Source organism: Atractosteus spatula, chromosome 7 (assembly GCF_055471065.1).
Source record: "Atractosteus spatula isolate fAtrSpa1 chromosome 7, fAtrSpa1.hap1, whole genome shotgun sequence".
NCBI lineage: Eukaryota > Metazoa > Chordata > Actinopteri > Semionotiformes > Lepisosteidae > Atractosteus > Atractosteus spatula.
Window position 1 is genome coordinate 9,767,789 of NC_142712.1, and position 14,263 is coordinate 9,782,051.

The window sequence follows — 14,263 nt, forward strand, 5'->3', positions numbered from 1 at the left end:
TTAAGAAAACATATTAAATGGATTGTATTAAAAACTAATATCTAAAATAATACGCGGAACATATGTTGAACAGGAAATGTTTCCGAGGGGAAATACTTAGTATTTCCGTTCCGTGTGTTGCCCTTGGTTTTATATTCTCGGAGGTGATTTGAAAGGAATTGTGTAGTGGCTGGGTAGAGAAAATACTTTTTTTCTCTCTCTCCGTGAGAATTAGACGGAGAATTTTTTTTTCTCCGTACTGACGGTGAACATGGGGATAACACTGCCGGACGAAGCGAAATGTCTGCCTCCGCCGGGTATCGTGAACAGAAACTCGGTCTGGTTCGGATTTATTGGCTGGTGCACAGCGTTAGTTCATAATGCTTTGAACCACAGGCCACCCATCAAAGCCGGTGAGTTGTATTTCTTAAAACCTATAAGTGAAAGCTTTGTAAATGTTATTTGAAGGATGTTGAATGAAGGATGAGAACAAGCAGAGGGCCGTTCATATTAAATTACTGATGTCAACTTTACGTTACGTTAATACCTTGACGTTTTGTTTTCGAACGCTGAAATGTATGTGTAATAAAATATGAAGCTTAAGTTTTAAGAATTGCATGATTTGGAAAGTCACCCTCTTCAGTTTTGGAGTGTGCATGAATGTTTTCAGTTTGTATGTAAATTTATTTCGTTCTTATTCAATTATAAGGTCTGTGTGAAATCACACTTTTTTTTTTATTCTGCAGGTGTTCACCGACAGATTCTTTTAGCAAGCATTGGGTGGGTTGTCGGGTATCACCTAACCAAATTGGACAATTATACAAACGCTAAACTGGACAGAGACATGGCAGAATACATCAGATTACACCCTGAAGAATTTCAGCCAAAAGGTATTTGAATCATTTGCTACATGAGTTGAGAATAATATCTTAATGATCTTTCCCTGTAGTAACCTTTCCTTTACAAATGTTTCTAAATTATTTTCTCTTTATTTCCATAATATTTTTAGTAATTAAGATATAATTCAATTTTCTGTTCACAGTCAGCTTCGATATTCAGTTCTTAATGTATTAGATAAGATCACTTTCTTGTATTAGGAATTTGTCTTTTCGCATACCCCAGCTTGCTCTCCATGAGACACACAGACAGGGAGAGAGAAGCTTGGGGTAAGAGCACAGGGTCAGTCATTTATACGGCGCCCCTGGAGCAGCTGGGGGTTAAGGGCCTTGCTCAGGGGCCCAACGGAGTAGGATTCCTCTCCTGGCCGCGGGATACAAACCGGCAACCTTCTAGCCACAGGCACAGATCCTGAGCCACAGAGCCACCTCTCTGTATAGATTTATAGTTAATTTAAGGATATAATGCCAGGGTTATGTCAGTACATAAACAAGTTCCTCCAAACTATTTAAATGAAAAGCTCAAGTGAAAGCAGCTTCCTGGAATAAACATCAAACTAATGACAGGTAGCTAATGTTAAGCATGAAAAGGCCACAATGTAATTGAAAGGGAGAGTACAGATTTACAGGCCAGTAGCTGTAAACATAATTTAAAATGTATTGACGGACTCTTTAATGTGCTTTTTCTTTTCAGAGAAAAAGACTTTTGCTGAAATTCTGGAGGACTTCCACCCTATCCGCTAGATCACTGCTGATAACTTCCTGTCAGGAGTAAACCGTGAACGTGATGGATTTGAAAGATGGGTTGAGGCACGCGTGCTGGGATCGCAGATGTTAAATGGCTGGCCTTATCTGTATAAACCTTTGAAGAAGCGATAAATTAAACATTTGTTTGTCAATTGCTTTGTGTTAGTTTTTTTTTTAGTATGCAAAGAGTTTTATGGGCAAAAGCTTCAGAGATTATTAGTTTTTAATATTTACGTTCACAGAGATTTATATTTTTTTAGCTGTCAGTATAGGTTATTCGTTTGGAATTCAAAGAGCTACAGAGTGGATTTCCAAATCATTGTAACAGCTGGTGCTACAAATAATACAAATAATAATTGACATGTGGTATAGTATTTGAATTGTTTAGTTATCTGATGCATACAAATGGAATTGAATGCTATAGTAAAAATACGTCTTAAATACTGAAGTTTTTATCATATAAAATACATTTCATCTGGTGAAAGTTGCACTTAGTCATTTAGCAAGTTTTTTTTGTCTATATATAGGAGTTATGTGAAGTGGTGCCCATAATATTCATTAGGATCTGATACAACATATGCTGCTTTAATGACATAAGCAATCTCACCTTTTTTCCAATGTGTATATACATAGCATCCATATTTGCAGAACGAGCCAACTACACTTTTCAAACTCTTATATTTGCTTTTAGAAAAAAGAATGGAATCTGAACGGTATATGAGATTATGCAATCTGCTATACAAACGTCACAAAATGAGTTTCAGAAACACATCAGCACATGAAAAAGATCTTTTAAAAACACCTTTATTCTGCTTAACAAAATCTGGTGCTTTGCAAAGGCTCAGGTTAGTAAACAATTGCCTACTACATGATTGAATCTTGAGGAGGCACTAAACGCCTGCTAGTGCGTAGTAACCACGGAGGTTTTCGGTTCTTCCTTTGACTCGACTTTAGTTTTTTAGGCAGCTTCAGTTGGAAAGGCCGATGATTTCCTTGTACCGGCTGGTGAGGGTCTGAGACTTCTGGCTGAGGGTGCTGAGGACAGAGAACAGGCCCGTGAGGTGGTAGTGGAACAGAGTCTCGGGGTCCGTGTCTGGGAGGTGCTCCGGGGGACTGCCCAGGCTGGGCTGGCTCTTCCCCGCGTGCTCGTCGAGAGGCATCAAGCCGCTCTCTACCGTGTTCTTGACGGACTTCAGCATGAGGTAATGCTCGTACAGGTCTTTGCAGACTGCATCAGCAGGCTGGTTGCCGTCGGGCTCCTCGGCTGGGACGTCCCGCAGGAGGCTGGGCAGCATGACGGTGTGCTCCATGTTACGGACGGCAGAGCTGTAGCGATTCAGCGCGACGAGCAGGCAGCTTTTGGTGAGCTTGGAGTCGGCAGACTGCATGGTTTCCCCGGTTATTCTGGTGGCTGTCGAGGAAGGCTCAAAGCAGTGCGAGATGGAAGGGGAGAAACTCTGGGCTTTATAGGACTCACTGACCTGGGTCAAGAGCCAGCCTCAGGTTGTGCAATGAGTATCCTGGCTTAAGAAAAGCAAATGCCATGATGATGCAAGATTTCATCTGTTTGATTTTCCCAATCCTTGATTATGGTGGTACTGTCTGCTGTCTTGGAAACAAGACATGCGACTGTCATCCGGCAAATCAGGAATGATTGACATCACATGGAGACAGTGATCAGCTGATGGATTCTTGCAACATAACCACATTTCTGCATTGGCACGTTTCAGGAATCGCAGGTTGAAAGCACACGTCGGGACAATTCCCTAGATACTGGTTTTTCGGTTTTTCACAATGTAACTTTGTTACATATCGCAAAGCTGAATTTCAAATCTCTTTCCTTTGTATTAATGATCTGTTCATTTCTGGTCATCATTTTGACTGTTTTCTGTTCAGTTCAGTGTTAAGTCTTATTTTAAATCTAGTAGAAAAGCATGATCTTAAGATTGTATTACGTCTCTAAGATCTAGTAAATTATACTACTTGTATATTGGGTCTTTTGTACTACATTTTAAAAGTGTATTCTAGTTATTTATTTTCATGCATTTTTTTTAAGAGAGCACAGATATCGCAACATTAGCACATTTTCTGGTGAGTTAATATTACTGTAAAACCAGCCTATTGCAGAGTCCCTACAGGAGGATCTTGGTTTGAACTGGATGAGGTTAGTACAGTTCATCCAGCTGTAGAACAAGTAAACCTTCTTCCCATCTAGCTACTGACCAGCGCACTTTCAGTATGAAATGAATGTGCTGCCATCGTGCTTGTCTCCAGCATCACCAATTGTATGTGAGCACACCCCTCACTCCTGAAAGACTTCCCAATGTGACACGGTGAAAGAGCCTCATAGAAAAAAATTATATGGCCCATATGTGCAATCTAGGTTTTTAGCTGTGTAAATCTACTGTTGTAATTTATTTACTTTTTATTCTTATTATATCCTTTCCTATTCCTAATCTTAAAATAGAATTTCCTATTTTCCTATCACATGGATTTTGTATATGATTATAAGCAGCCGATGTCTGACATTTGCCAATTTAATTAAATTGATAACAATCCTCATGGTTTTTTAAATGAGCTAGACTGTTAAGATTGATAGTTTTGTTAATAACAGTCATGTGAATAATGCAGTAACAAATATGAAAATAAGGTCTTGATGCCTGCATATGTATTTTATGTGAAGCACAACTAAGTACATAACTTTATGTCCTAAAAAATAAAGTGTAGATGTTCACTTTCTGAACAAAAAGATTGTTTCTATAATAAGAGTACTGTAGCTTGAAGTTTGTACATTACCATGAAGTACAGTACCTATGGAAACATGCCTATGTCTATACATAATTAATACTAATTATTACTCACAACTGTAATATATATAGTTATGCAGGTTTCTCTTGTACAAGTTTCTCTTTATCAATATCTAAATTAATTATCTCTAGAGATAGCCTCACTAAAATAAGTAATATTGGACAACTTTTATGTCTAACACTAACAAAGACTTGTTGCAGATAAAATGAAGACATTGAAATCTATGCTTGGATTCAGACAACATCTGAATTAGTTATTTTTCAGTATTTGTAGTATTCTTGGTTCAAAGATATCACTAAACTGTATTCATAGTTAAAATATACAGTATGTTTCAACTGTAGCTTACTGAGCTGAACAAAGTTTTTTTTGTGTCCCATGGCATCACTCCAAAAAGGGTTTTGTAATTTCAGGCACTGAAAGGGCACTGTATTGCATATTTCAATTTTAGACCAGACTGTTTACATTGCTGGAGTGTCTCATTTTACTGATAAGAGTTTTTTTGGGAGATTTTTTTAAATTAACACATTTAATTTGTTTGATATTTTTTATGCTTTATCCTGACAAGATAACTGATACAAAGTCCAGCCTAATTTAGTTTTTTTGGAGCCATATTTTACCTTTTACCTCAGACAGAAAAACTTCTGAAGTGGAAGGCAGAAGCATTCCACTCCTGGCAAAAAAAAAGAATTTAATTAGGAAGGGAGAGACTTAATACATTTAGACCAACTAGACATAGCTTATTGCATAAAATGTATATTGCTTTAATAAGGACAACATCAAAAGAAAAGAAAGTTAAAATCAGATCTTTACAAATCCACTAGATGGGGCTAGTGATCTGCTGTGAGAGCTACAGTATTGAAACTATTTTAAAAAACAGATGAATTAGATGTATATCTAATATATCTAATTTTCTTTATTAAATGTGAGACACATTAAGAAATACTTGTGATGATTCAACTTAACATTTGCCTTACACTTCAAAGCTTTAACTTATAAAATAATTAATTTCTATCATTTCTACGCTGATGATACTCAAATATACATCCATACCAATCCTGACACTGATGTGGCCATCTCTATTCTATCTAATTGCATCTCTAACATAAAAACATGGATGACTCAAAACTTCCTTCATCTTAACTGTGACAAGACTGAAGTCATGCTTATTGGCACCCCTCATCAACTTCGTAAAGCCAATCCTGTAACCCTATCTGTAGATGGTTCTGTACTTGAGCTCCAGTCTAAATTGAAAAACCTTGGGGTGATATTGGATTCTGGCTTAACATTTGACCCACATAGCAGTATACTGTCAAAACATCTTTTTTTCACCTCAAAAATATTGCTAGACTACGCCCTATATGATCACTAACTGTGGCTGAAAAGCTGATCAAAACGTTTGTGTTCTCTTGAATTGACTACTGTAATGCTCTACTCGCTGGGGTATCTAAATCTACTTTGAACAAACTGCAGTATGTCCAAAATTCAGCAGCCAGAATCCTGACTAGATCTAATGCAAGTAATCACATTACTCCTATCCTGGAGTCCTTGCACTGGCTTCCTGTCAAATTCCATGTGGACTTTAAAATCCTTATGTTCACCTATAAGGCTCTGTATTGCTTGACACTTCAGTACCTGTCTGAACTATTATCGCCCTACTCCCCACCTCGCAACCTTCGCTCTTCTAATTCTGGTCTCTTAACTGTCCCCCAAGCCCATCTACATTGTATGGATGACAGGGCCTTCTCCTGTTATGCCCCCAAGCTCTGGAACTCTCTCCCCAAGAGTCACCTTCTCTAAACTCCTTCAAATCCAGACTCAAAACCCTCTTCTTTAGAAAAGCCTTTACTTAACTGGTTCCATTCTTCACCCCTCTGCTTTTCTTAGTACCACCATCCACGGTCTCCTCTATATATTGTAATTGTGTTTTATCTTGTGTATTCTTCTTATTTATTGTTGTCATTCTGTAAAGCACTTTAGGAAGCCACCTTTAAAAGCGCTATATAAAATAAAGTTTATTATTATAAATGTATAGGAATCCTTAAAAACTGATAAATAAGGGACAACATTTTGAAAAACATGGATTTGGAAATGCTACAGAAAGTCATGAAGAGTTTCAAAAGCAGTGAAACTTTTTAATACTGTACCAGAAAGAAAGAACAGAAATTGAGTCATTTAAAACAACAAAAATGTTCTTAATTCTCTAAAATCAAATAGAATTGTAAAAAGTATTGCTTGTATAATAACATAAGAAGAAAGTTAGGTCTTTTTACTATAGTTTAACCTGTGAACGTTTACTTGTAAGAGAGCACAGATGTCCCAACATTGGTCAATTTTGCAAGAGGGTTAATACCATAAGTAGCCTATTGCCGAGTCCAGAATAAGATTATAGTATTCAGTATTAGAGTATTAGTACCTTAAACAGCATGCATTTCCACAAAGAACTAGACTTTGTGACCCCCTAACTCACATGTACATGTTTGTATTCCTGTTTTTGTGTGGATGTCCTACTGACTATTTCTGCTTACTGTTCTATACTACACTGAAATAAAACACCACACAGGATGGAAACGTAATTTGGCATATTTTAGATTCAAAGTAAGGTGACATTTAGTTTTGCTTTATAAAAAGTAATTATTTTAGGAAAGTGTCATCTCTTCCTCGGCAAACATCGTCTTAGTGAGAACACTGTCTCATAATTTGTCTCCACATATCACGATAGGAATACATACATACTTCTTCTTCTCAGCGCTAACCTACAATTACTGTATATTTTTACTTTCTAATTTATGTCAAAGTTTTGAAATAATCTGGTCCAAAGGGAGAATTTCTCATTAATTACAGCAATAATAACTAAATCAACTTCACTATAGAAATTGTACATATAAATTAAGGAAATCAGATGTCTAAAATGTAAAGCATGCAACTATTCAGTATTAAATGCTAACAGTCAGCCAGGCACATTCGATATTTGATTCTAGACAATACTCATATTCATTGAAAACTATGGGTGTTGCTATTTCTGCCCGCACAGGAGGCAACTACATATCAGTATTCTTAACAAGAGGTGTATAAAAAAATCATAGAACTTTGTGTGCAAACATGACCTAATCCCAGCTGATCTTTGTGACCTCTGCGCACTGGGAATATTCACGTTGATATAAAGTGTAATGCTAAAATTAGGCCTCTAGTTGAGGATGTTGGTCTTCTTTTCCCCCTCTTTGTGAACTGCTTTGTGAACAACTATCGAATGAGAACGTCTTGACTCAGACCTGAGACTGTTGTAGTTTAAATTAATTAAAATAACATAACAAGTGGAATCGTACTACAATTCTGTTACATCTATATAAGTGCCGTGTTCATCTGTTCTTTAGCAAACACTTTGATGTATGGAAGCCCGTTTCCGCCATTTGAAGTGAGTTTATTCAAGGAAAGAATTCCTATGATACTACCGGATTATTGCTCAGATTTGGTTTAATTCAAAAGACTGAACTATAGAAACTATGAAATGCAGGTTAAAAATGGTATGTTGTGTAGAATTTCCTACAAATTATTTAAAGATGGAATACATTTTGTAATAAAATTACCGTTCATTTTAAATTAGCGTTTAAAAATAAACTACTTTTTTATTACTATTATTATACTGTATTTGTACATCTGCTCTAATAATTTTGAAGAGCAATCAATAATATAGAATACAATGCTAATTTCTGATGGTTAATTAAAGTTATGTTGTTTTACTGTAGCTCTTCATTACTTCTGCTGTACTGGAGCAAAATGTAAAGACATCCTTAATTCTGCTGTTGTGCTAATGCATCTAAGAATTGTGCATATGGTTGTATTACATTTTAAAATAAACAAAATGGAAAATTTTGGGCTATTAAAACTGGCTATACAAATTACACTGAAAAACTCTGTACTTTCTCATATACACAGATCTCTCTTATTTTATTAATATTTTAACTAAAATATTAATAGTTTAAAACCTTTAAACTCCAGTTTTTGTCTGTTCCACAATATTGTTATAATACTGGGATGTCAACTTCACAGGCTTCTTAATTTAATATTTCCAATTAGAAAATGATATTAGAAGTTGCAGTCACAGTACCTGAAAATTTGAAACTGAAACATTTATTGTAAAAAGCTAATAAACATGTTGGTTAAGAATACAGAATAAAAAACTATGAATAAACATATTCATAGTTGAATATTATTATATATTATTCAATATTATTATTGCAAGTGCAATTCTCATAACTACAAAGTAAAAACATGGGAGAGAACTGAAGTACAACAGATTATATATAAATACTTTGGAATAAACCTATGCTATTTTTTTCTTATTCTAGGTTACAAATCATGGCACAAAATATTACACAAAACAATATCAGTTCCAATGCTGAAATGCAAATGAAACCCAGAGTGACTGAGCTCAGTGTGAGGATGGCGGCTGTGCAGGTACTGGTTGGGATCTTCCTGTACGTGAACTGTCTCCTGATCTTTACCTTCTTCAGAAAAGAGGCTTTCCGGAGGGACACGCGCTATGTTTTGTTTGCCCATGTGCTGTTCGCAGACTCCATCATGTTGATGCTGACCGATCTAGCTCTGCTTCTCACCTACTTTTATGTCTTGGTGCCTTCAGGAGCCTGTATTGTGCTGTGCATGGTTATGGAAATTCTCACTTACTGCACCCCGCTGACCCTCACTGCCATGTGTTTGGAGCGCTATGTGGCCATCTGTATGCCTCTGAGACACGTGGACATTTCCACGACCAGAAGACGACTAACTAGCATGCTCATCATTTGGGCCCTCAGCTCTGTACCTCCCTGCATTGATCTCATTGTCCTCCTAGCGTCTGAACCCCCCCATTTTTACACTGAAAAGAACATATGCAGATATGAGATGATGTTGCGCAAGCAGTGGCAAAGCTATCTGAGATCCACGCTGTCCCAATTCTACTTTCTAGTAATAGCTATTATAATTGTATTTACCTACATAAACATCATGGCTGCAGCTGCAGCAGCCTCAGGAAATAATAAGAGCTCCACAAAAAGAGCTCAGAACACAATCATTCTGCACACCTTTCAGCTCTTGCTCTGTTTGATGCAATTGGTTTGCCCTTTCATAGAGATGGCAGTCATGGAGATACACATTGAGGTCTTCTTAAACCTGTCATATTTTGATTTCCTTGCATTCATTTTAGCTCCTCGATGTCTAAGTCCACTTGTTTATGGTTTAAGGGATGAGAAATTCTTCCTCGTGTTAAAATATTATGCTGTCTGTGGATTAAATAAAAAGCAATCTCCACCCTTAGTGGTGATATAGCAGCTTGTAACAATAAAGACATCTACAATGTTAATATCCTCCCAAATTATTCATGAAAACTGGGAAAAACATGGTAACTCATCAAACCTACTGTAACAAGATATCTGGGATTAAAATAAAAAATGACAAAACGTTCATGAATAATAATGTGTGTGTGCATCTTGTATTAGAAATTACATTTGTTATAAACACAAGTAATAACTTGTAGAAGTATTTATAAAAAGATCCTTTTTAGAGGGGCAAAAATGTTTTAAAATTAATTTGTTAAAACCATTCTCATATGTCTTATGTTAAAATATCTTTAGAGACAAAAATATTTCATGTGGAATACTGTACAACTATGACCAGGCACATATTATTTACATATTAGAGAATACAATGAAAAATGTGCAGAAGTTATTTTTTCCAAGCAATTAACTTTAGACATTACAAGAATAAAATGACTGTAAAGCAGTTTAGACTGCTTAAAAATAATATTTTTATAAATCATTGCTAGATTTTTAGTGTAATGATGTTTGCTCTTATTCCGGAATTTGAATTCTGAATACATGAATGAATACACACTTTATAAGATATATGTATATTTAAATTCACTTTTCAACATTTTTGTACATTGTTGGCACCTGGATAATTACACAAAAATTATTTTTTTGGAAAAGTGGCAGTTTGAGTTCTTTTTTAAAATGGTATTGGTAAAAGTAATCTCGATCTCCTTCTTACAGTATAGTTCACAGCCCTTCTCTGTACAGCTGCCTGACAAGTGAGCACTAAAGCAGCTCTGTGCCCACAGACCCCTCTCTGCCTCTCTCTTTCCCCAGAGACACAGCATTGTGTCAGCTGCTCTGTATCATCGCCTTTACTCACAGTACAGAGTGCCCTTGATCAACCATCTCCTTCTCAGACAATTAAGATCACGTTTAATCAAACACTCGATGTCTGGCCACCTGTTTTCTAATCCATCAAATACTATATTAAGTAACCATGCGACAGTGATGAGATATTTGAGGCTTGTAGACTGATACCCTTGGCAATTTCAAAATAAAATGCACATTGATCTGTGAGCCGTCTGCAAATGACATTACAAATAGTTAAATTACTGTTGAAAATTTTGTAATTTGTCTCGTTTCTCAATAACTTTTTTTTGTTTGGTGCTCACATAATTAAATTAAGACTCACAGATGTTACAGATCAGGCTGGGCTACTTAATAGTGGCATACAGTATGTTTTATAATGGGTCTACAGACAAAATTCAAAATAAAGATCCACTTATTGTATATTCGATCATTACTACAGGTTAACAAACCAAATGAGAAAAATTACATATTGAGCTATATACTTAAAAGCTCGTTTAAAAAAAGTTAATTAGATCCTCCAGAGATCCTTATGAATGTTTTTATTTTTAAACTATAATGTTAAGTATAATTTATATTGCAATCACATTAGATCACTGCTATGTAATAGCACTCATATCAATTAGCCAGCAGCCATCTCACCCTGCAACCCACTGAAACTCAGTAGGTGTGAGCCTGGTCAGTACCTGGATGGGAGACCTCCTGGGAAAAATTAAGGTTGCTGCTGGAAGAGGTGTTAGTGGGGCCAGCAGGGGGTGCTCACCCTGCGGTCTGTGTAGGTCCTAATGCTATGGTATAGTGACGGGGACACTATACTGTAAAAAGGCGCCAATCAAGTAAAACCAAGGTCTTGACTCTCTGTGGTCATTAAAAACCCCAGGGTGTTTCTTTAAAAAAAGTAGGGGTTTTACCCCGGCATCCTGGCCAAATTTCCCATTGGCCTTTCCTAATCATGGCTTCCTAATAATCCCCATTTATAAATTGGCTTCATCACTCTGTTCTCCTCCCCACTGATAGCTGATGTGTGGTGAGCATACTGGCGCACTATGGCTGCTGTTGCATCATCCAGGTGGAAGCTGCTGGTGGTGGTGGAGGAGGATGTCCAGTAAAAGGGCTACATAAGTGTAAGGAATTATTAATTATCATTATTATTAATGGATTTCAAGGTATGATCAAATCACACACTCTGCTCATTAAGTCACCACCAATGGTTCCTACAATGTTAGGCCAAATATTCAATTTTCTGAATTGTATTGTTAAATGATTTGCTTTGCCTCTTAGCACAGCTTAGGTTATCCAACAGTAAAATAGACATCCGTACTCAGGCCTAGAAGCCCATCTGGCTTGAGGTTAGCCATGTTTCTATGGCGTTTTGCAGGCACAGAGAACATCACTGCCCCATGGATGTGACACAAGTCTGTGCAGGATGACCTCCAGCAAATCTGGGTACCCATCTACAGTATGCCCCGGGGCGGAATGAAATAATTGTAGCGTCGTCCTTAAAATTGGAACCGCGATGCTATTTTTAAATTTCGGGGTTAGAAAGAATCAGCATTGATGGATGCATTTCCAACCACCATAAAAGTTAAAACGTATACAGTAATTTGTAAAAACTCCAATTTACATCACAAAATAAACAAAATTTCCAGGTACGCGCAGCCCCATGTTCATGATTCACAGTGAGGTAACAAAATTCCCGGTAATGTGTTGCAACCCTATGACATTGTAAACTAGCAGGCTTGTGAATACATCTCTTTTAAACCAATCGAAATAATAAGAGTAGCCTGATCTCGCTCTCACAGGTTTGGCCGAAGGGTAAGCACTTGTGAGTATGCTGCAGTGGCAAGCACAGGCTTCAAGCTGCTCCCAGCCCAGGCATGACTGGGCTCAGGGAGTGCCCCCCGCTCTTTAATGGGCTGCTCATGGCCAGCTCGGATGGCGTGAATGGAAAGCCCTATCAGCTGAGGGTCATTCAGTTCCTGAGCCGGGATCCAAGTTCTTTCTTCTGGTCCTCTTCCCTGACAATGGACTGGGTACTGGAAACTCAATTGCACCTGACAGGAGTCCAGATTGCTAGGGGGTGTGAGCTCTCCAGAACTATTTGGAACTGGAGGTCCTGGAGGAGTTGAAATCAAGGCAAGTTGTTAGCTGATGATGGGAGAGCTCAGCCCAGGGCAGTAAGGTGGACATGTAGTAGTGAAGGTAGGATTCAAGGTCTTGGTTCACTCACTTGGTTTGGCCATTTAACTCTGGGTGGTATCGTGACGCGAGGTTGACTCCAGCAGAAAGCCTTCCAAAATCAGGATATAAATTGGGAACTTCAGTTTGAGACGATGGTCGATGGGAATCCATGAAGCCAGAACATTTTCTTCATAAAGATTTTTGCCCTGGTCAGGATCAGGGGCTTTGTCTTCAGATAGATAGGACCACCAGCGCTTGTTCGCAGGGAAGTAAGGGAATTTTCAGTGTTTGGGCTATCTTCAAGTCAATGAAGTTTCCTGCTGCACTGGAATCAAGAAAGGTGTTAAATGAGTTGATAGTCGAACTCCAGGGGGAGTGTAAGACATTGCAGGGGGGTGAGAGGAAGTTGCTGCCTCACTCAGTAGGCTCTCCTCCTTGCCTGGTGAGCTAAGGTAGATCTAAGCTGGTCTGGACACGGTTTTAATCCACTGGCCCTGTTCCCAGCAGGAAGTACAGAAACTTGTTGATGTAGGGTACATTTAAAAACAGTCAACTTGTTCTGTCTATCTGCATAGGTTCTTCCTAGGGTCCCCCTGGTAGGGCTGCATAGCTTTGGTCAGAAGAGGCAGGTGCAGGGGTGGCTGGCAGGAGGGATCTCACTGGAGTTTCTGAGGGTAGTCTCCCCTGTCGTTCCTGTTGACTCACGCAGACAGGAATCGAGCCAGATGGCCAGGGTAGAAAGAACTTCCAGAATGTCTGGTCGATCTCTTTTTGAGAGCTCGTCCTTAAAGTCTTCTGTTTGTCCAGTCCACAACAGAGCATAGAGGGCCCATTGCCCCCATTTGCTCTTTATGGTCTTGATCCTGAACTAGATGGTGTAAGAGTGGGAGTAGTTGGATTCCTGCTTTAGCTGGAGAAGCCAGTGTTTTGATTTTTGTCTATGCAGCCCAGCAAGTCGAAAACCAGGCAAAATTCCTCAATAAATTGGACATAGTAGTGGACAAGATGGTCCGCAACTAAAGCAATGATGAAAAAATACACAGAGATTAATTTAAACCACAACAAAAAGTATTTGAACTAATAACATTTGTTGTTTTAATACCCTCTTAATACTGAAGAATCTACCATCTCATGTCAGTATTTTTCATTTAGAAATTATTCTCTGTCTGCTGTAAGGTGTATTGAAAACAGTTTTCCCAGGATTTTACTTTATTTATATTTTTTTTACTGTGAGATTCGTACTACTTCAAAACATGAAACACAACATGGCAAAAAGGAAAAATTCTGTCTATAAATATATAGTATTTCTTAGTCCATCTAAAATATGTATTGTTATCTTTCCTAGTTTTTCTTATGTAGGTCAAGAACATTATTCAAAACACCACACAAGATAAGAAGACTAACACTGAAGAAGTTGATGGGAATCCCAGTGAATCTCTATGCAGACTAAGGGCCTGGATTATCCAGTTGCTGATGGGG

General features: G+C 37.8%; 3 protein-coding genes across 3 annotated transcripts; 2 read left to right on the top strand and 1 right to left on the bottom strand.

Moving 5' to 3' along the window:
- The first annotated feature begins 93 nt into the window (after window positions 1-93).
- Window positions 94-1,774, top strand: ndufc2 (NADH:ubiquinone oxidoreductase subunit C2). Its single transcript, XM_088920557.1, has 3 exons — window positions 94-392; window positions 726-869; window positions 1,570-1,774. Exons 1-3 carry the CDS (start codon window positions 251-253, stop codon window positions 1,617-1,619), a joined length of 336 nt encoding a protein of 111 aa, XP_088776683.1. The 5' UTR covers window positions 94-250; the 3' UTR covers window positions 1,620-1,774.
- A 754-nt stretch (window positions 1,775-2,528) lies between these two features.
- On the bottom strand, window positions 2,529-3,040 carry thrsp (thyroid hormone responsive). The gene has a single exon (XM_088922214.1). It carries the CDS (start codon window positions 3,008-3,010, stop codon window positions 2,591-2,593), a length of 420 nt encoding a protein of 139 aa, XP_088778340.1. The 5' UTR covers window positions 3,011-3,040; the 3' UTR covers window positions 2,529-2,590.
- A 5,821-nt stretch (window positions 3,041-8,861) lies between these two features.
- On the top strand, window positions 8,862-9,752 carry LOC148830393 (odorant receptor 131-2-like). Its single transcript, XM_088922322.1, has one exon. The coding sequence runs from the start codon at window positions 8,871-8,873 to the stop codon at window positions 9,750-9,752; it is 882 nt and encodes a 293-aa protein (XP_088778448.1). The 5' UTR covers window positions 8,862-8,870.
- Window positions 9,753-14,263: the final 4,511 nt, after the last annotated feature.

What these genes read in the sequence shown, in the direction of transcription:
- ndufc2 (XM_088920557.1), top strand. Translation starts at nt 251, where the DNA reads ATGGGGATAACACTGCCGGACGAAGCGAAATGTCTGCCTCCGCCGGGT. An exon ending in CAGGCCACCCATCAAAGCCG is followed by an intron (nt 393 to 725) that starts GTGAGTTGTATT and finishes TTTATTCTGCAG; the next exon opens with GTGTTCACCGACAGATTCTT. An exon ending in TGAAGAATTTCAGCCAAAAG is followed by an intron (nt 870 to 1,569) that starts GTATTTGAATCA and finishes TTTTCTTTTCAG; the next exon opens with AGAAAAAGACTTTTGCTGAA.
- thrsp (XM_088922214.1), bottom strand. Translation starts at nt 3,010, where the DNA reads ATGCAGTCTGCCGACTCCAAGCTCACCAAAAGCTGCCTGCTCGTCGCG.
- LOC148830393 (XM_088922322.1), top strand. Translation starts at nt 8,871, where the DNA reads ATGGCGGCTGTGCAGGTACTGGTTGGGATCTTCCTGTACGTGAACTGT.